Source organism: Rutilus rutilus (assembly GCF_951802725.1).
Source record: "Rutilus rutilus genome assembly, chromosome: 5".
In the NCBI taxonomy this organism is placed as follows: Eukaryota; Metazoa; Chordata; class Actinopteri; order Cypriniformes; family Leuciscidae; genus Rutilus; species Rutilus rutilus.
In genome coordinates this window covers 50,091,382-50,111,381 of record NC_140213.1, presented here as the reverse complement: position 1 = coordinate 50,111,381, position 20,000 = coordinate 50,091,382, and the positions used below count along the sequence as shown (strand labels likewise).

The following is a 20,000-nucleotide window of genomic DNA, read 5'->3' as shown; positions in this document are numbered from 1 at the left end:
GACAGACACGTTTAACACGCAGTCGTTCTTCTGTGGTTTAATGATCGATCCTCAAACAGTGGAGCGCCGGCGCTTGCAACGCCAAGGTCATGGGTTCGATTCCCAGGGAAAGCAAGAACTGATAAGAATGTAAATGTGTGCCTTGAAATGCAATGTAAGTCCACTGGTTACTCCAGTTATCCAATCACAGCTGACGCTGAGGTAAAGTCACACATCTGCATAATAATGTGTGTCAGTAAAGGTGTCAGTGCAGCTCATCTACATATGAACAGAGATAGTTCACCTCAAACCGGTTCCACTGCTTTAAATAAACGCTCTAAAATATACATCAAACACCTTCTTAGAACATCATGAAGTTCAACTATTGTAATTTAAGGATATTCAAAAAATAAATAATTATAAAATGTACTCTCCCTCACGTTGTTTCTTCAGTGGAAACACAACATTGGACCCCATTGACTTCCATTGTGTTTGGCACAGGTCTGGAATGACGTGAGTAACAGAACGAGCACCGAACCACCAAACGAACTCCTGACGGATGATCTCTCACAGTGAACACTGATGACAGTGAGTGACGTGAAGTAAAGCTGAACACTCGCTTAGAGACTCTACAGGACGAGAGCGCTGGGATCTCACTGGGGTCATTCAGGTCAACGCAACTCGTTTAGACTAACAATTCAGCTCTAGGCCCTGAAAACACGCTGAACTGCAGGTAAATCCAGTCCGGCCTGGAGAAGAGCCACGGGACACTGGAAACCTGTGAGCTGACACCAGCCAACACTGGCCGACATGATTTTACATATCTCTAGTCAGTGAAAGAGAGCGCGAATATTCATCTAAAATAATGTTTTCAGGTTCAGAATCATGAATATGGTTATTCTGGTCCAGTGCTTTGGGTTTGGAGTAATCTCACTTTACTTCAGCTGGAGCTTCAAAGAGACGCCATAAACACACAGCAAGTACACTTAAAGTACACTTACACAGAAGCACACTAAAGCTGGGATGATCTGTCATTTTCACACAAACATTTTTTTTCTTTGGGTCTCCTTTACAACTGGAATGATTCTGATGCATCGCGACAGAAGCTGTCAATCATCTGAATCTGACAACGTTAACACTTGCTTAATAAAAAATTAACACACAGTAAAGCTCTTAAACAGCCACTCATATGCAAATCATCAAGACTTCCCATCAGGCCTGTTTCAAAGCACTAAATCACCATATTAACACTATTTTCAATGACATAATTACTCACCATTGCTGAACCAGAAGATTTTAGTTTACAATAAACAAATGTATTTACAGTTATGTTCACATGAAGAGTCCAAGGCCTCAGCAAAGACCATAACTGTGACAATTATGATGAAGATTTACTACAAATTGTGCTTCATGTAAAAAACAAAACCAGCAGAGTTTACACCACAACTTTAACAATAACGACACACAGGAACGATATAATTTCAATCACTTTTCATCTGATGAATGATAAAAACATTACCCTGCTGAATAAACCAGCCTAAACTGGTCTCTCGTGCTGGTTTAACAGATGTTTCAGACACTTTTAGCTAGGAGACCATCTGAAACACCAGCTAAGACCAGCCGATGCTAGTTTTAGCGATTGTTTTTAGCAGAGATGGAGAGCATTGAAAGCGACGGACGTAAACATGAGAACAGATTATCATCTACTGGTGTGGGATTTCATATAGTCATCATTATAGTTATTGATCGTGATGTGAACGGGCCTCAACACATCTATATACTCGATATGAGCGCGAAACTCGCGCTGCGTTTATTCGATTATTAATCGTTCGCGGTCAGTGACGACACGTGACGTTCCGTGACGCTCTGAGTCTGACAGACCAACGGCAGATGAGCGTGAGGTAAACCTTTAAAACGCATTATGAACATAAACACGATTATCAATGAACACATAAACAGTGTAACATCTATAATCCACCGTGCTGCAGTTCCAACCGCAGGTATTTCCTCAAATCACCAGAAACTCCGTTATGAAGATTGCTAATAATATTACAGTTCACGTGGTTATTCATAGTTATTCGAGAAACGGCGCGAGCTGCTAAGCTAACCGTTCCATCATGACCGGAGGATTTAAACATGTGAACGCACACGATCGGTGCGTTGTACTATGTGAACGCAACGCCAGGTGTTTCCAGACGTTCCCAGTACCGGACAGGGTTCTTGCGGTGAACCACGAGCCGGAGCGCCGCGACGCGACGCCTAGCGTCAGCGCCTGTCAAGCCCGTTCCTCTCATGCAGCAAGAGTCAGCATCAGTGTGCCACGCATAAACACTAGAAAAGATCCGTACCATTCTCTTCAGCGTTCAGACTCACGCGTCGCGACCCAGGGCGTCTAGCCATCTATCGGCGCGTCGCGTCTCGGGAAGCCGCGGGAGGAGAGCCCGGTGGCGGCGGAGGGATTCGTGTGCGTCCGCTGAAGCTCCAGCGGAAGGTGGATTTTTCATAATTGTGCGACTCCGAGTCCAGACTGACGCGGCGTGACGCGTCGCTCGAGCCCGTCCCTCCCGCTGAGTCAGAGTGAAGTCAACGCCCGCGGCGCGTCACATGACCGGGGCGGAGCGCGCGGCGCGTCGGGATCACTGACACCTACAGGCTACGTTTATTGTCATCACAAACCTCATGAACATTTAAAGAATGTGGAAACACATTAACTAAGATTAATAAATGCTGTAGAAGTATTGCTCATTCTTAGTTCGTTAACTATGATAGTTCACTAATGTTAACTAATTAAAACCTTATTGTAAAGTGTTACCCAGAATGTATAAATAATGGACCACTTTATATTAAGTGTCTTTATTAACCATGGAAGCTTAAGGTAATTGCGATTTTTAAATCTCATTATTTTTCTCTCAATTCTAATTTATATCTGACAATTCAGATTTTTTCTGTAAATAATAAAAAGAAAAATCATAATTGCGAGATATAAACTCACAATTTCGTGAGATTAAAAGTCACAATTACCATTGTTATTATTATTTATCCCGGAAACAAGTTTACTTTTTTAACTATTCTGTATTAACATTTAAATGAGTCATTTGATGCAATGCACTTATTGTGTACATACATGTTTTTACATTGTACTTATATTTAAGAGAAAATACGGTAACACTTTATTTTACAGTGTCCTTGTTACATACGTTACATGTACTTACAATAGTATTAATTACATGCAACTAACCCTCAACCAAACCCTAATCTTACCCTAACCCTATAGTAAGTATATGCACTTAATTAATATTACTCAGTACTTAAATATATAATTGCACTGTAACAATGACACCGTAACGAAAATACTATGGAAGTCAATGGGGTCCAACCCTAACCCTAACCTGCACCTCAGGTAGGCTAACCCTAACCCTAACCCTAACCTGCACCTCAGGTAGGCTAACCCTAACCCTAACCCTAACCTGCACCTCAGGTAGGCTAACCCTAACCCTAACCCTAACCGCCTCACCATTCAACACAATGTTTTACATTTACATTTATGCATTTGGCAGACACTTTTATCCAAAGCAACTAACATTGCATTTCAAGATACACATTTACATTCTTATCAGTTCTTGCTTTCCCTGGGAAGGTACAATAAGAGCACTGGACCTAACCATTATTATTTTGATGACGCAAGTGCATAATTGACACCTAATATAAAGTGTGACCAAACTAATTATAGAGGCACAGCGCTGAAAGTGTGCAACTGTTTCCGTACCACTATATATGTGTCAATATCACGGCACAATCATCCGAGTGGCGAGGGGAGCACACATGCATCAGTGGGTCCTTCGCTGTATTATTATGATGCACAAGAACTCCAGTGTTAATGACACACACACACACACACACACAGCTCCAGCAGCACCTGACAGCTTCAACAAACACACACACACTATAAAAGTCCAGTTTCAGCCAGGACTAAAACTTCACCTCATCTTTATAAGTCGTCATGTAAACGCTTTAGTCTGAACTGATATCCAGCGCTCAGGTGTTGTGCTCGTGTCTCGTCTCCGTCCAGCATCTGCACACGTTTATCAGACGGCAGACTGACCTATTAAACCTGAACTATTCACATTTACTTGTACAGACAGAGTGTGTGTGTGTGTGTGTGTGTGTGTGTGTGTGTGTGTGTGTGTGTGTGTGTGTGTGTGTGTGTGTGTAGAGCCCAGGCAGTGTCTGCAGCCGCAATCATCAGTCATCCTGGTCTTCATATCGGAGTTTATTTCAATGTCAAAGGGAAAGTAAATTATTCATTACAGTTTTGTGGAATATTTCAAACATTGTTATAAAACTATCACATAAAAAAGTGAAAGTAAAAAAAAACAGCAGGTGCTGGTAATTTAAGGCCCCTTAAAGAATAATTTCAGTTTTTTAGTAAAGTGTCCCAGTGTGATGATGATGATGATGCTGCTGCTGCTTCATCATTCAGAAACACACTCCACATTCCCATCACATCATCATGAAGGTTATAGTTGTCAGAGGGAACGTGGATCAGTCCCGGATCCCTCAGCAGTTCCTCACTCCTTCAGTGTGTCCAGAGCCTCCATCTGAGGAGACAGAGTTACACACGTTACTGTAACAGTGGAGCATGTCCTGTGTGTGTGTGTGTGTGTGTGTGTGTGTGTGTGACAGTCCTGTGTGCGTGTGTTACAGTCGTGTGTGTGTGTGTGTGTGTGTGTGTGTGTGTGACAGTCCTGTGTGTGTGTGTGTGTGCGTGACAGTCCTGTGTGCGTGTGTGACAGTCCTGTGTGCGTGTGTTACAGTCCTGTGTGTGTGTGTGTGTGTGTGTGTGTGTGTGTGTGTGTGTGTGTGTGTGTGCGTGACAGTCCTGTGTGCGTGTGTGTGTGTGTGTGTGACAGTCCTGTGTGCGTGTGTGACAGTCCTGTGTGCGTGTGTTACAGTCCTGTGTGTGTGTGTGTGTGTGTGTGTTACAGTCGTGTGTGTGTGTGTGTGTGTGTGTGACAGTCGTGTGTGTGTGTGTGTGTGTGTGTGACAGTCGTGTGTGTGTGTGTGTGTGTGTGTGTGTGTGTGTGTGTGTGTGTGTGTGTGACAGTCCTGTGTGTGTGTGACAGTCCTGTGTGCGTGTGTGACAGTCCTGTGTGTGCGCGTGTGTGTGTGTGTGTGTGTGTGTGTGTGTGTGTGTGTGTGTGACAGTCCTGTGCTGCGTTACAGTCCTGTATGGGTGTGTTGTGTGTGTGTGTGTGTGTGTGTGACAGTCCTGTGCTGCGTTACAGTCCTGTATGGGTGTGTTGTGTGTGTGTGTGTGTGTGTGTGTGTGTGTGACAGTCCTGTGCTGCGTTACAGTCCTGTGTGGGTGTGTTGTGTGTTACAGTCCTGTGTGTGTGTGTGTGTCAGTCCTGTGTGGGTGTGTTGTGTGTTACAGTCTTGTGTATGTAACAGGTATGTCTGCGTGTAACAGGTGTGTGTTACAGTCAGACACATGAAACACTGATGATGATGATGATGATGATGATGATGCCATGCAAAGGAAAAATATACAACTAGAGTGTAAAGAAATACTAAGATGATTCTGCCTGCAGTAAAGTGTGTGTGCGGCACCAGCTGGGGTTCGTGCTCAGCGTGGAAATCACAGTGATAGTCTGTAAATGTTAATTATTAGTTTATTGGTATTAAATATCTATTTACATGGTTTTATCTATATATAGTTTATATTTAAATAGGTATATAATTTATCATTGTTATAATATAAATACTCCAAATGTATTAACATTACAGTGAGGTTTAAAGCAGATTGGTGTGCGTCCGCTGCTGTTGTGTAGCTGTCCTGTGAGAGACACTTCTGAGTAATCCCTGTGAGCGTCAGTGACGAGACCCACTGTTGGGGAGTATAACATTCATTTAAAGTAAAGCGATGTTCACACTGACAGGACCTCAGTGAAAGCAGGCGGTTTCCAGCACCAACGAGCGACTTTATTAAACATGAGCAGAAGTGATGCGGCGACAGACAGATCACTGTCAGTGTGAGTCGCAGGAGAACACCTCACAGCTTCAGGTCTACAGAGGGCTTTCCCTCCCGCGTGTGTTAGTAAGAGAAGATGAACACATCAGGCATCTGATAAACATGCTGGAGAGGGAAGTGCTCTAGCGCCACCTAGTGTTGTGCAGGAACACAGGCATTACAGGACAAGCTGAGCAAACACAACACACAGACTAAAACAAGAGCTCAAACCTGATAATAACGGCTTCCTAGACTCGTCCAGGACCTGATGGAGACCAAGTCACATGTAACACAGCAGTCTTATATCACAACACGTCTCACTCACACAGACACAGCCAGAAAGTAGGGGTGTAACAATATATACATCGCAATACAAAAATGCAGCAATATGTATTGTGTGTAGTGTATTACTGTGTGAGAAGAAATGATAGTTTTCAGAGTTCTAGTGTCTGAACTACATTAAACTACTATATATAATGTTGAATATAATGCATAATAATGCAATGGGGAATATTTGTGGCTCCTGATTTAGCATTTTAATCAACAGTAGGCCTAAATGTTGTTAACCTTTTATCATATGTCGTATTTTATCATATGTCTATCGCAATAGTATCGTGTCATGAGTGCAGTATTGTGATTTGTATCGAATCGTGACATGAGGGAATCGTTACACCCCTAAATCTCAAAAGCAAAGTACAGCTTACATGATTTTGTGGGTCATGTTCATGCATTCATATGTTACATGCATTAATGTTAAAGCAAATATGTTGACAATTTAAGAACTTAAGGGATAGTTCACTCAAAACCCCAAAATGAAAATTAGCCCATGATTTACTCACCCTGAACTCATCCTAGTGTATATGACATTCTTCTTTCAGACGAATACAATCAAGAGTTAGATTAAATAATGTCCTGGTTCTTCCCAGCTTTATAATGGCATTATATGGCCAGCAGCCATATCACCCTGTAGCCCAAGACTGGTTGCCCACTGAAGCTAAGCAGGGCTGAGCCTGGTTAGTACCTGGATGGGAGACTCCTGGGAAAACTAGGATTTTATCCATCATAAAAGTGCATCTATCCATCATAAAAGTGCACCTATCCATCATAAAAGTGCATCTATCCATCATAAAAGTGCACCTATCCATCATAAAAGTGCATCTGTCCATCATAAAAGTGCATAAAGTGCATCTGTCCATCATAAAAGTGCACCTATCCATCATAAAAGTGCACCTATCCATCATAAAAGTGCATAAAGTGCATCTGTCCATCATAAAAGTGCATCTATCCATCATAAAAGTGCATCTGTCCATCATAAAAGTGCATAAAGTGCATCTATCCATCATAAAAGTGCATCTGTCCATCATAAAAGTGCATCTATCCATCATAAAAGTGCACCTATCCATCATAAAAGTGCATCTATCCATCATAAAAGTGCATCTGTCCATCATAAAAGTGCATAAAGTGCATCTATCCATCATAAAAGTGCACCTATCCATCATAAAAGTGCATCTGTCCATCATAAAAGTGCATAAAGTGCATCTGTCCATCATAAAAGTGCATAAAGTGCACCTTTCCATCATAAAAGTGCATCTGTCCATCATAAAAGTGCATAAAGTGCATCTATCCATCATAAAAGTGCATAAAGTGCATCTATCCATCATAAAAGTGCATAAAGTGCACCTTTCCATCATAAAAGTGCATCTGTCCATCATAAAAGTGCATAAAGTGCATCTATCCATCATAAAAGTGCATAAAGTGCATCTATCCATCATAAAAGTGCATAAAGTGCATCTGTCCATCATAAAAGTGCATAAAGTGCATCTATCCATCATAAAAGTGCATAAAGTGCATCTATCCATCATAAAAGTGCATAAAGTGCATCTATCCATCATAAAAGTGCATAAAGTGCACCTATCCATCATAAAAGTGCATAAAGTGCATCTATCCATCATAAAAGTGCATAAAGTGCACCTTTCCATCATAAAAGTGCATCTGTCCATCATAAAAGTGCATAAAGTGCATCTATCCATCATAAAAGTGCATAAAGTGCATCTGTCCATCATAAAAGTGCATAAAGTGCATCTGTCCATCATAAAAGTGCATAAAGTGCATCTGTCCATCATAAAAGTGCATAAAGTGCACCTTTCCATCATAAAAGTGCATCTGTCCATCATAAAAGTGCATAAAGTGCATCTATCCATCATAAAAGTGCATAAAGTGCATCTATCCATCATAAAAGTGCATAAAGTGCACCTTTCCATCATAAAAGTGCATCTGTCCATCATAAAAGTGCATAAAGTGCATCTATCCATCATAAAAGTGCATAAAGTGCATCTATCCATCATAAAAGTGCATAAAGTGCATCTGTCCATCATAAAAGTGCATAAAGTGCATCTATCCATCATAAAAGTGCATAAAGTGCATCTATCCATCATAAAAGTGCATAAAGTGCATCTATCCATCATAAAAGTGCATAAAGTGCACCTTTCCATCATAAAAGTGCATCTGTCCATCATAAAAGTGCATAAAGTGCATCTATCCATCATAAAAGTGCATAAAGTGCATCTGTCCATCATAAAAGTGCATAAAGTGCATCTGTCCATCATAAAAGTGCATAAAGTGCACCTTTCCATCATAAAAGTGCATCTGTCCATCATAAAAGTGCATAAAGTGCATCTATCCATCATAAAAGTGCATCTGTCAACAAAAGTGTTTGGGACACTTTAATGATGGACAGATGCACTTTGATGGACTTTCCAAAAAATATACCCATTGACTCCCATTATAAAGCTGGGAAGAGCCAGGACATTTTTTTATAACTCTGATTGTATTCGTCTGAAAGATGAGTGTCATATACACTAGGATGAGTTCCGGGAGAGTAAATCATGGGCTAATTCTCATTTTTGCGTGAACTATCCCTTTAACTAGATTACAGTAGTTGACCTAAAAGTGACAACACTCGACAAGCACATGCAGACTGTCTGCACTCATGAGAACGGAGCGATGATCTCCCCATCCTCTCTCTGGGCCTCACCGGGATGCTGGGACCGCTCCAGAAGCTCCGGAACTCCTTGCGGACCGCGGCGAGGACGGATGCGGTGAGGAGCGTACAGGGAACCAGGTACAGCAGCGCCGGCTGGCCCATCTTAGACAACAGCATGACTGCGAACGTCAGCACGAGCCCCACGGCGTACGCTGCAGAAACACAGACACACACACTGCTAGTCTGATCTCAGGAGAGGCGGCATATTACAAACATTCTTCTAGAAACAAACTTTGCATTATTTTCCTTGATCTCTGTAAAACTGCTTTGAAAAACTCTGCTGACTTGACGTGAGTGTGTGTGTGTGTGTGTGTGTGTGTGTGTGTGTGTGTTGTTCTCGTACCGACAGCGCTGGAGATGAAGTATGTTCTTCTGGAGTTTCCCGTCCACACGTCAAACCTATGGCAGTACGACACCAGCAGTCCTGCACACACACACAGGAGCGACCGATCAGGGTATCCGTCATGCAGTGTGTAATAAAGTCTGCAAAGCTTCAACGATCAAAGTTCAGATCATTTTGATTATAATATTCATTGTAATTTTTTTTTCTTTTTAAATGAAACATCTAATCTCAGAACTTATCAAACATTAGAAATAATCAAAACAGAAATGGATTAGTTTACTATAACTATAAAGCGTCTGTGCTCCTTCAGATAGTGCCTGTCATGCAGTAATAAAGCTGTAAAAGATCAGAGTTCAGATAAACTGAGTTACTGTCTCCTAAAAGAAAGAAGTGATTCTGAACTGAAACGAGTCGCCAGTAAATCTCACTTCCTGCTGAACCTGCGTAGGTTTGTGGGATTACAGATGTAAGAATCTGTTTAAGATCTGCTGATCTTGCATAACATGACATGAACAACTAAAGGTAGAGTTCACTGAATTTAGCATTTAAGGTGATGATGATGAGCAGCGAGAGATTCCTGCCAGTCCTGTTCTCTCTATCGTGAGTTAATGAGTGGGATTACTGGGATTACTGGGACTCTCACTCGGTCTTTAATGGCTCTTGGAGACCCTGTCCCAGTCCATGAATGGTTATGCTGATTGGATTAGGATTGGTAACACTACAGTCTAGGGCGGGTTCCTACACCTGGATTCCTCATTTGCATGTTTTGTCTAAGATCGTCACCCAGCTGCTGTCTCCATATCTCAGCACTGTCCACTACATCTACATAAACTACAGTGTGCACTGCCCCAGTTACACTTGATGACCAACAGCTCGTGTGCTCAACACAGACTTTCCTTTAACTAATTAGCATAATGCCAGCCTGTGGTCTTGATTGGCTGAGCAGCGTCGCTTAGCTCCGCCCTCAAACACTGTAGTGTATCTGAGACTGGGAGAGTTTGGTTCGTGTTGTTCGTGTCGAGAAGACGCTGTTTTCTGAGATTGATACGGTAAAACCCCACGCCATCGTTACTGTTCGTATCACTGAGATCAAGAGCTGAGATTCAGATATGATAATGAGCGTTTGCTTTCTGACCAATCACAGCAGAGCAGCTCTCAGAGAGGCGGAGCTTAGAGAGACTGAATCCTTGATGGAAGCGTTTCAGAGAAAAGAGCTGAAGCTGCAGTGGAGATTATGAGGACATTACAGTGTTTTTGACCTTGGATGAATGTGAACCTGTTGTAGGAGACGCCAAAACAACATTAGAAACCTTTAAAATAGCAGAATAGGGGATTTTAATGTTACTCATTCATCGAGTCACTGGATCACTGGATGAGAGTTGGTTTTGATTGACAGCACTAGTTGTTGTGTGTGTGTGTGTGTGTGTGTGTGTACATATATGTAAACTCTGACCTGGTATGATGATGTCACCGTAGCCCAGAATGGAGAACTGCATCATACACAGGTTCTGAGCCACCGCAGAGAACTGTGGGATACGCATCACTACAGGCAGCTGGAAACACACACACACACACACACACAGTGCTCGTGACGGCAATCAGTAGAACATGAGACACTCAGTGATATATTTGAAGAACTTTATTTGCACTTAGGCAGAAACATTTGTAAAAATGAAAAGCGTCTCACCTTCTCATAGGAAGACGAGGGATCGGCGGGAACAGACACTCCATCAGTCTAGAACCAGAAGCAGTCACTGCAGTCACTGCTCACACACACACACTCACTCACTCACTCACACACTCACACACTCACACTGATCACATGACAGGGTCACACTCACCTTTTCTCCACCTCCACCCGGACCGAGAGCGACTTGCACCATGATGCTTTCTCCATTCTGAAAACACACACGCATTAAAGTCACCATGAAATCAAAATGGACCATTTCTTATTTTTAATGAAATATTGCAGTGTTTATTCTAAATAATTTATGGGTGCACATCATTATTGTGTTAATAATATTGAATCAGAATCAGTTCCTCTTGCAGCATCTCTTCTCTTCTCTGATGACGAGGGCGGGGCAACCTGTCACTCACATGAGATCAGCCAATAGCAAACCACAACCATCCAATCAATTCCAGACACAATCAAGCCCCGCCCACATCTGTTCTTGTTCCAGAAGTGTTCACTCGATATACGACACAATAGAGGAGAAAAGACCAGCGCAACTTCATCTGATACTCACAGCTGTCAGGAACGGTGTGATGAAGACGAAGAAGACGTCGTAGACGAGCAGCAGACTCAGCAGAATCACACAGATCTGCAGGAAACACACACACGTCAGACCCGCAGGATACAACACAAACACACACACGCGTCGGACCCGCAGAAGAGCAGCGCCGATACACTGAAACACGCCTCACCTTAAAGTTTGACAGGCTGATGGTTTTCAGGAAGTTCAGGCAGAAGGCGATTCCCAGCAGATCCTGAAGGATCCAGATCCACCTGAACATCAGAGTTACAACAGGTACAACAGGTGCAACAGGTAACACAGGAAACAGGAAACACAGGTAACACAGGAAACAGGAAACACAGGTAACACAGGAAACAGGAAACACAGGTAACAGGAAACACAGGTAACACAGGAAACACAAGTGAAACAGGTAACAGGAAACACAGGTAACAGGAAACACAGGTAACACAGGAAACAGGAAACACAGGTAACACAGGAAACAGGAAACACAAGTGAAACAGGTAACAGGAAACACAGAAAACACAGGTAACAGGAAACAGGTAACACAGGAAACACAAGTGAAACAGGTAACAGGAAACACAGGTAACAGGAAACCCAGGAAACACAGGAAACAGGTAACACAGGAAACACAAGTGAAACAGGTAACAGGAAACACAGGTAACAGGAAACACAGGTAACAGGAAACACAGGTAACAGGAAACACAGGTAACAGGAAACACAGGTAACAGGAAACACAGGAAACAGGTGAAACAGGAAACACAGGGAACACAGGAAACACAGGGAACACAGGGAACACAGGAAACAGGTGAAACAGGAAACACAGGAAACACAGGAAACAGGTGAAACAGGAAACACAGGAAACAGGTGAAACAGGAAACACAGGTAACACAGGAAACAGGAAACACAGGGAACACAGGAAACAGGTGAAACAGGTAACACAGGTGAAACAGGAAACACAGGTAACAGGAAACACAGGTAACAGGAAACACAGGTAACAGGAAACAGGTGAAACAGGAAACACAGGTAACAGGAAACACAGGGAACACAGGAAACAGGTGAAACAGGAAACACAGGTAACACAGGAAACAGGTAACACAGGAAACAGGAAACACAGGTAACACAGGTAACAGGAAACACAGGAAACAGGTGAAACAGGAAACACAGGGAACACAGGAAACACAGGGAACACAGGAAACAGGTGAAACAGGAAACACAGGAAACAGGTGAAACAGGAAACACAGGTAACAGGTAACAGGAAACACAGGTAACAGGAAACACAGGTAACACAGGAAACAGGAAACACAGGGAACACAGGAAACAGGTGAAACAGGAAACACAGGTAACACAGGAAACAGGAAACACAGGTAACAGGAAACACAGGTAACAGGAAACACAGGTAACAGGAAACAGGTGAAACAGGAAACACAGGTAACAGGAAACACAGGAAACAGGTGAAACAGGAAACACAGGTAACACAGGAAACAGGTAACACAGGAAACAGGAAACACAGGTGAAACGGAACAGGAAACACAGGTAACACAGGTAACAGGAAACACAGGTAACACAGGTAACAGGAAACACAGGTAACACAGGTAACAGGAAACACAGGTAACAGGAAACACAGGTAACAGGAAACACAGGTAACAGGAAACACAGGTAACAGGAAACACAGGTAACAGGAAACACAGGAAACAGGTAACACAGGAAACAGGAAACACAGGAAACACAGGAAACAGGAAACACAGGTGAAACGGAACAGGAAACACAGGTAACAGGAAACACAGGTAACAGGAAACAGGTAACACAGGAAACAGGTAACACAGGTAACAGGAAACACAGGTAACAGGAAACACAGGAAACACAGGTAACAGGAAACAGGAAACACAGGAAACAGGAAACACAGGTAACAGGAAACAGGTAACACAGGAAACAGGTAACAGGAAACAGGTAACACAGGAAACAGGAAACACAGGTGAAACGGAACAGGAAACACAGGTAACACAGGTAACAGGAAACACAGGTAACAGGAAACACAGGTAACAGGAAACACAGGTAACAGGAAACACAGGTAACAGGAAACACAGGTAACAGGAAACAGGTAACAGGAAACAGGTAACAGGAAACACAGGAAACAGGAAACACAGGAAACAGGTAACACAGGAAACAGGAAACACAGGAAACACAGGAAACAGGAAACACAGGTGAAACGGAACAGGAAACACAGGTAACAGGAAACACAGGTAACAGGAAACAGGTAACACAGGAAACAGGTAACACAGGTAACAGGAAACACAGGTAACAGGAAACACAGGAAACACAGGAAACACAGGAAACACAGGAAACACAGGAAACAGGAAACACAGGTAACAGGTAACAGGAAACAGGTAACACAGGAAACAGGAAACACAGGTAACAGGAAACACAGGAAACACAGGAAACAGGAAACACAGGAAACACAGGTAACAGGAAACACAGGTAACAGGAAACAGGTAACACAGGAAACAGGTAACACAGGTAACAGGAAACACAGGTAACAGGAAACACAGGAAACACAGGTAACAGGAAACACAGGAAACAGGAAACACAGGTAAACGTGCCTCATATTTGATGAAGTTTGCAGCATTGATTCTGTAATTTTCCAAAGATTCAGAGGTCTAACCCTCTGACCCACACACTCTCACCCACACACTCTCACACACACACTCTCACACACACACTCTCACACACACACACTCTCACACACACACACACTCTCACACACACACACTCTCACACACACACACTCTCACACACACACACTCTCACACACACACACTCTCACACACACTCTCACACACACACTCTCACACACACACTCTCACACACACACTCTCACACACACACTCTCACACACACACTCTCACACACACACACTCTCACACACACTCAATGCAGAACTGAGAAAACTCAGAATGCCCACAATGCACAGCAATCAAAACCATGAAGCGGAAGAAAAAAAATCTCTTGATTAAAAACTGCTGAGTGTAGTTGGACGATCTGATGCTGAGTGTGTGTGTGTGTGAGAGAGAGTGAGTGAGTGTGTGTATCACCTGTCCTCGTTCCTGTACACGCCCCAGATCACAGCCAGTGTAATGCAGACAGCGGCGAGCAGCAGAGACCGCACAGACACACTTCTCTCACGGCAGGACACGCTGGAAAACACACAGAGAGATCATAAACCTCCAATAACAGAGTGGTAACCATGACAACAGCTGGACGGTGTAGAGTTACAGCTGTGTTCATACTAGTTCATCTGAAACATGCTGCGACTTATATAATGCAATTAATGTCAAGCAAGTGAAACGTGTTGAACGAGAGAGGAATGTGAGCTCAAGTTTATTTGTACAGCTCATTTTACACACGCAACCAGTTTCAGTTTCACTTCGAAGAAATCAAGCGTAGCGTTAGTTCTGGCAGGTCACATTAGTCCAGCTCGCATCAGCTGATCCACATCTACCTATAGGAATACGACGCCTATCACCGTATACATATATAAGCTCCTTCAGTGTTATCAGCAGCTATCGCGTTTCTCAGGAGCTGATTACCCTCCTCCATCCCCAGCTCCTCCTCTCGCCCAGTCAGGATTTAACATTCTGATTCCCCTTGAATCAGAATAATTATCGAATATGTTGTACTTTTAAAATCTTGAATTAAATATATTTGCAAATGTTCATGTTGGTTCTGTTCTGTTTCCCCCTAGGGGGATTATTGCTGCTCTCCTGCTCTTATCCATGCTAGGCTGCATGAATGCGCAGGGAGTTCTCGCCCAGAACGGAACCATTCCGCCAATCCAAACTGTATGCTAATTGTCAATCATATTTGACGGTAGTGGTCCTGACAGAAATGAGTTTAGGCTTCGAGTAGAACTCGAGATTCTGTCCCGCCCGCATCAGTAACCGTTATAGTTACAGTTATTGCTATAGTTACGGTTACAGTAACCGTTACACTTGCAGCTATCATAGTTATTATTAGTTACTGTTATAGTAATGTTACAGTTATCATAGTAATGTTACAGTAACAGTTGTCATTATAGTAACAGTTACAATTATCATGGCAGTTAATGTTATAGTAACCATTATAGCTAGTTATTATTAAAGTTATCACTACAGTTATCGTTATCATTAAGTTGGCTTGAGAAAGCCAACTTACTGAAATCCTATTTAAACTTATTATTAAGTTGGCTTGAGAGAGCCAACATATTGAAATCCTATTTAAACTTATTATTATTATTATTATTCTTCTTACTAAAAAATCTGACTCAAACTCCTCCTAGAGCTTTAACTCTACATACTCCAAAATCGGCTCAGACACTCAAACAGATCTGACTCGGTGTGCTCTATCTTTTCAGACTGATCGGACTTACGGTTTTCCTAAAAATGACGATCAAAACTCGGAAAAACTCCCATTGACTTAACATTGGGCATTCTAAAAAAATTCAAATCCAAACCGACGTTTTCACACACACAGACACAAAGGGCCTGACACCCCTGCGTTTCTCTCCCTCTCTCTCTCCCTCAGAGGATTTATATTATCGAGCAGCCAATAAGTAATGGCCTAAAATCTCCATAGCAACCACCCAGGACACCCTAGCAACCACCTAGCAACCACCCAGAACACCCTAGCAACCACCTAAAATACCCTAGCAACCGCCTAGCAACCACCCAAAAAGACCCTAGCAACCACCCAAAATATCCTAGCAACCGCCTAGCAACCACCCAGACCATCCTAGCAACCACCCAGAACACCCTAGCAACCACCCAGAATACCTTAGCAACCGCCTAGCAACACCATAGCAACCACCCAGAACACCCTAGCAACTGCCTAGAAACCACCCAGAACACCCTAGCAACCACCCAAAAGCCCCTAGCAACCACCGAAAATACCCTAGCAACCGCCTAGCAACCACCCAAAAGACCCTAGCAACCATCAGAAATATCCTAGCAACCGCCTAGCAACTACCCAGAATATCCTAGCAACCACCCAAAAGACCCTAGCAACGCCTAGCAACCACCCAGAACACCCTAGCAACCACCCAAAAGACCCTAGCAACCGCCCAAAAGACCCTAGCAACCGCCTAGCAACCACCCAAAACACCCTAGCAACCGCCTAGCAACCACCCAAAAGACCCTAGCAACCACCCAAAAGACCCTAGCAACCGCCTAGCAACCACCCAAAAGACCCTAGCAACCGCCTAGCAACCACCCAAAAGACCCTAGCAACCACCAAAAATATCCTAGCAACCACCCAGAACACCCTAGCAACCACCTAGCAACCACACAAAAGACCCTAGCAACCGCCTAGCAACCACCCAAAACACCCTAGCAACCACCCAAAACACCCTAGCAACCACCCAAAATACCCTAGCAACCGCCTAGCAACCACCCAGAATACCTTAGCAACCGCCTAGCAACACCATAGTGACCACCCATAACATCCTAACAACCGCCTAGCAAAAAACTTTCCGGTCCAAACTTTCTCAAGCCAACTTAAAGTTTGTCTCGACGAACTTTCGCATCTAGTTATTCTTCTTCTTCTTATTCTTCTGACCCAAAATTTATCAACTCTAACTCCTCCTAGAGCTTTAACTCTACAAACTCCAAACTCGGGTCAGACTTTCAGACTGTTCTGACTTGGTGTGCTATATCTTTTCAGACTGATTTGACTTTCAGTTTTCTTAAAAATTAATATTAAAAACCATAAAAATCCCATAGACTTACATGGCAGACTGCTCAAATTGAGCCAAGACTACGGTGGCCCATTAGTGTACAAGCCAAAAACTCAAATCTAAACTCCCTGAAGCCCTAGACTCAATTAAACTACCATTCAATGACCTAATAAACTTCTATCTATCTATCTATCTATCTATCTATCTATCTATCTATCTATCTATCTATCTATCTAACTTATCTTTCTATCTATCTTTCTAACTAACTTATCTAGCTTTCTTTCTTACTAATCTATCTATCTTTCTAACTAACTTATCTTTCTATCTTTCTTTCTAACTAATCTATCTTTCTTTCTAACTAACTAATCTATCTTTCTTTCTTTCTTACTAATCTATCTATCTTTTTAACTAACTTATCTATCTTTCTTTCTAATCTATCTATCTTTCTAACTAACTTATCTATCTTCCTTACTAATCAATCTATCTTTCTAACTAACTTATCTATCTATCTATCTATCTATCTATCTATCTATCTATCTATCTATCTATCTATCTATCTATCTATCTATCTTTTTAACTTATCTATCTATCTATCTATCTATCTATCTATCTATCTATCTATTTAACTAATCTATCTATCTATCTATCTATCTATCTATCTATCTATCTTTTTAACTTATCTATCTATCTATCTATCTATCTATCTTTTTAACTTATCTATCTATCTATCTATCTATCTATCTATCTATCTATCTATCTATCTATCTATCTATATTTTTAACCAATCTATCTATCTATCTATCTATCTATCTATCTATCTATCTATCTATCTATCTATCTATCTATCTTCAAACATGATCTATCTATCTATCTATCTTCAAACCTTTTTAACTAACTTATCTATCTTTCTTTCTAATCTATCTATCTTTCTAACTAACTTATCTATCTTCCTTACTAATCTATCTATCTTTCTAACTAACTTATCTATCTATCTATCTATCTATCTATCTATCTATCTATCTATCTATCTATCTATCTATCTTCAAACATTATCTATCTATCTATCTTCAAACCTTATCTATCTATCTATCTATCTATCTATCTATCTATCTATCTATCTATCTACAAACCTTATCTATCTATCTATGCTACAATCAGTAAATCATACTTGAACATGGTAAATCATGGTATACTATAGTAAATCGTGGTAAATCATGGTAAACTATGGTAAATCATGGTAAACTATGATAAATCATGTTAGAATCAGTAAATCATACTTGAACATGGTAAATCATGGTATACTATAGTAAATCATGGTAAACTATGGTAAATCGTGGTAAATCATGGTAAACTATGCTAAATCATGCTAAACTATTGTAAATCATGCTAGAATCAGTAAATCATACTTGAACATGGTAAATCGTGGTATACTATAGTAAATCATGGTAAACTATGGTAAATCGTGGTAAATCATGGTAAACTATGGTAAATCATGGTAATCTATGATAAATCATGCTAGAATCAGTAAATCATACTTGAACATGGTAAATCATGGTATACTATAGTAAATCATGGTAAACTATGGTAAATCGTGGTAAATCATGGTAAACTATGGTAAATCATGGTAAACTATGATAAATCATGCTAGAATCAGTAAATCATACTTGAACATGGTAAATCATGGTATACTATAGTAAATCATGGTAAACTATGGTAAATCGTGGTAAATGATGGTAAACTATGGTAAATCATGGTAATCTATGATAAATCATGCTAGAATCAGTAAATCATACTTGAACATGGTAAATCATGGTATACTATAGTAAATCATGGTAAATCATGGTAAACTATGGTAAATCATGGTAAACTATGCTAAATCATGCTAGAATCAGTAAATCATACTTGAACATGGTAAATCATGGTATACTATAGTAAATCATGGTAAACTATGGTAAATTGTGGTAAATCATGGTATACTATAGTAAATCATGGTAAACTATGGTAAATCATGGTAAACCATGCTAGCAACATGGTAAAAAAATTCTAGCATCATGCTAGCAACATGATAATCATGCTAGCATGGTAAACTATGGTAAATCATGGTAAACTATGGTAAATCGTGGTAAACTATGGTAAATCATGCTAGAATCATAGTTAATCATACTTGAACATGGTAAATCATGGTATACTATAGTAAATAATGGTAAACTATGGTAAATCATGGTAAATCATGGTAAACTATGGTAAATCATGCTAAACTGTGGTAAATCATGCTAGAATCAGTAAATTATACTTGAACATGGCAAATCGTGGTATACTATAGTAAATCATGGTATACTATAGTAAATCGTGGTAAATCATGGTAAACTATGGTAAATCATGCTAGAATCAATAAATCATACTTGAACATGGTAAATCATGGTATACTATAGTAAATCATGGTAAACTATGGTAAATCGTGGTAAATCATGGTAAACTATGCTAAATCATGCTAGAATCAGTAAATCATACTTGAACATGGTAAATCATGGTATACTATAGTAAATCATGGTAAACTATGGAAAATCGTGGTAAATCATGGTATACTATAGTAAATCATGGTAAACTATGGTAAATCGTGGTAAATCATGGTAAACTATGGTAAATCATGGTAAACCATGCTAGCA

General features: G+C 41.1%; 2 protein-coding genes across 5 annotated transcripts in view; both read right to left on the bottom strand.

The window, feature by feature from the left end:
* trpm7 (transient receptor potential cation channel, subfamily M, member 7) overlaps positions 1 to 2,535 on the bottom strand; it is a 59,147-nt gene extending 56,612 nt beyond the window's left edge. Inside the window, exon 1 of the mRNA XM_084408763.1 lies at positions 2,328 to 2,535. Within this exon, the coding sequence (XP_084264889.1) occupies positions 2,328 to 2,330 (3 nt within the window). The 5' untranslated portion in view covers positions 2,331 to 2,535. The remainder of the gene's footprint in view (positions 1 to 2,327) is intronic.
* Positions 2,536 to 4,233: 1,698 nt separating this feature from the next.
* Positions 4,234 to 20,000, bottom strand: part of sppl2a (signal peptide peptidase like 2A) — a 24,416-nt gene continuing 8,649 nt past the window's right edge. The window contains exons 8-17 of one of the 4 annotated variants that reach the window (XM_084409261.1): positions 14,720 to 14,821; positions 11,800 to 11,881; positions 11,622 to 11,696; positions 11,217 to 11,273; positions 11,063 to 11,110; positions 10,829 to 10,928; positions 9,376 to 9,456; positions 9,024 to 9,184; positions 6,221 to 6,254; positions 4,234 to 4,577 (exon numbers count right to left, since the gene is read on the bottom strand). In XM_084409261.1, the coding sequence (XP_084265387.1) occupies positions 4,537 to 4,577; positions 6,221 to 6,254; positions 9,024 to 9,184; positions 9,376 to 9,456; positions 10,829 to 10,928; positions 11,063 to 11,110; positions 11,217 to 11,273; positions 11,622 to 11,696; positions 11,800 to 11,881; positions 14,720 to 14,821 (781 nt within the window). In that variant the 3' untranslated portion in view covers positions 4,234 to 4,536. The remainder of the gene's footprint in view (positions 4,578 to 6,220; positions 6,255 to 9,023; positions 9,185 to 9,375; positions 9,457 to 10,828; positions 10,929 to 11,062; positions 11,111 to 11,216; positions 11,274 to 11,621; positions 11,697 to 11,799; positions 11,882 to 14,719; positions 14,822 to 20,000) is intronic. The other 3 variants (XM_084409263.1, XM_084409262.1, XM_084409264.1) reach the window with 3 other exon arrangements.